Source organism: Bidens hawaiensis, unplaced genomic scaffold (genome assembly GCF_021521415.1).
Source record: "Bidens hawaiensis isolate Kalapana, Puna unplaced genomic scaffold, B.hawaiensis_p1.1 tig00026860_1, whole genome shotgun sequence".
Lineage (NCBI taxonomy): Eukaryota > Viridiplantae > Streptophyta > Magnoliopsida > Asterales > Asteraceae > Bidens > Bidens hawaiensis.
This window is the reverse complement of record NW_027494331.1, coordinates 118,068-120,646: the sequence shown is the minus strand read 5'-3', so window position 1 is coordinate 120,646 and position 2,579 is coordinate 118,068. Positions and strand designations below refer to the sequence as shown.

The window sequence follows — 2,579 nt, the reverse complement described above, 5'->3', positions numbered from 1 at the left end:
AATTGAAATCACCTTTATCGTGAGTCATGGTAGAGGAGGCTCCCGTGTCCATGTACTGAATTGGATTTGGTTGCTGAAGGGACATGGTATACATGGCTTGATCTATATCTGTCGGGCTGTATGCAACACAGTTACCCTGTTGAGGACGCGGTCCGAGGAGCCCCTGCTGTTGGGTTGAACTGTTGGTCGGGTTGCGGGTAGTGGACGGGTACGGGCAGGGGGGTTGGGCCATCCAAAGGGATGTTGGGCTGGATTTGGGTTATAATTATTGGGCCATGCATTCTGTGGGATCCACGCATTCATCCAAGGGGGGTGAGTAAAATAAGGAGAATTAAAAACTTGCTGTTGGTACCTACCCCTACCAAAACTAGTTTGGCCGCCCCGACCTCTTCTACCCGAATTCCTGCCACGGCCACCTCGGCTATAAGTTTGACCATCGGATCTTGGCTGTTCATGGAGATTCCGTCCGGTTGTGGCAGAGAGATCCGAGGATGTCGCCTTTGATGACTGTAAGGCGTGGTCAGCCTTCCGAGTCTCGACTTCGATGATTTTGGATCTAGCGACGTAAAGGTAGGGGTTTCATATTGGTTAAAATTGTAGCGATCCCTTCATATTGTTCATTTAATCCAGCGATTAACTAGAGGACTAATCTGTTGCTGTCCACAGGGGCCTTCACATTGGCAGTTGATCGGCAAGCAACTTGATTTCTTGACAGTATGCTAAGCCATTCGGGAAGGCATCGAGGCAAGTGTTGGAAAACTGGTTCATGAGATGGATTGCACGAGAGGCTTGGTTGTCCTGAAAGAGATCTTCGATAGCCTTCCAGGCTGCATAAGCGGTATCGGTTTTGTCAATGATTGTGTGAAGAAGATCACTGGAAATCGTACTGTAAAGCCATTGTAGAACAATGGCATCAAGACGATCCCAATCATCAGTGGGTGGGGAAGATGATGCGGATTCTTTGGGTCTAGGGGATATGTGGTCGTGCACCAAGAACGCCTTGCAATGGATGGTAAACAAGGTCGCCCATGATGCGTATTGAGATGATTCGATTTCTAATATAATGGGAACATAGTTCTTGATATTAGAAACCGTGGTTGCCGGATGAATTTTGGATTCAAGGGTAATTGAAGGTGGTGTTGTAGTGTTTGTCATGATTGTACGAGGAATTAGAATATAGGCTAGGGGAATATAGAGGTGACGGCAAGAGTATAGGCTAGGGTTTGGCACACTAGACTCGTGATACCATGATAGAATGTAAATCGTGCCCTTTTCTATTGATTTCACATTCTTTATATAATACAAGGTATATCCTTTATTTTAGGATATAGATAATCACAATCAATTACAATAAATACACATGTAATTATCTCTAAATATATATTGCTATTAGGTAGATTTGTTCTTAATATAAACTGATTTGTATGTGTGTGGGTAGGTTCGGTTGATTATGCTAATTTGGTTTGATTACTGTTGAATTATGCAATGATTTGGGCTTATATTAACTTATTTGTATGGATTTGCTCGATTTGATGGTGATTTGGGCTTAATATGAACTTAGTTGTGTGTTAGCTTGTTTAATAAAAACTGATTTGTATGTGTGTATGTAGATTTGTGCTAAATATGAACTGATTTGTATGTATTTGTGTTAGCTTGTTTAATAATTGAGTCTGAGCCCGGGAGTAGAAGTAAGCTCGTTTAATAAACGAGTCCAAGCCCGATGTGCATATAATTTATATTAATATATATATTTTTATAAACTGAAGTTTATATTAATGTTAATTTTTATATAATAATAGTCTAAACGAGCCGAACCCGAACCCGGACTATAGCTGGTTCGGCTCGTTGGCAGCTCGTGACTTGGCTTGGCTTGTTTATAAATGAGTTGAACCTGAACCTATGTTTTGTGTTTGTGTGTATATGATGTATGTACGTGTGCTTAATACCCGGTCTCGAGCCCAGCGGGTGTATATAAAATAAAATATTCAATATCTTAGATCATAGAAAATCACAGGGTTTTTCTATCTATATCAACATGCAGATTTCTAACTGAAAATGGTAACAAGAATCAAAATAAAGTTAAATTTTCAAGTTGAGTGATCAGACTATTGATTTCTAGCTTTAGTTACTGTTTAGTTGGTGTTTGCTGATTGTACTGTTTAGGATAAGACTATGTTTTGTTAGTATAATACATTAATACATGTTAATTTTTGGGCTTTTAGGTACAATACATGTTAATTTTGTGTGTGTGTATTTTCCGACGAGACTTGTTGCTGACCGGGATCGACATTGCTGCTGCTGACTCATTGGTTCGATATCGCCTGAGTATGATTTTTTTAATTTCTTTACTTTTTCATGTGTTCAGATTGAGGCTTATGAGCTACTACTTATGCAAGGTATTACTTTGTGTTTGTTTGCTGAGATTCCACTTGCAGCTATCAGTTCTGTTTACCAACATAAGGTCATGTATTATTGCATCATATGAACTTACTTTTGTAGATACACTAGTTTTTATCTTAGTTTTCATTATAATATCTTAACTGTAATGACCATAATCTTGTAAACTTAACATACAAGTT

At 39.2% G+C, this 2,579-nt stretch overlaps 1 protein-coding gene across 1 annotated transcript; it reads right to left on the bottom strand.

Moving 5' to 3' along the window:
- Positions 1-672: 672 nt before the first annotated feature.
- On the bottom strand, positions 673-1,155 carry LOC143574213 (uncharacterized). The gene has a single exon (XM_077058886.1). It carries the CDS (start codon positions 1,153-1,155, stop codon positions 673-675), a length of 483 nt encoding a protein of 160 aa, XP_076915001.1.
- Positions 1,156-2,579: the final 1,424 nt, after the last annotated feature.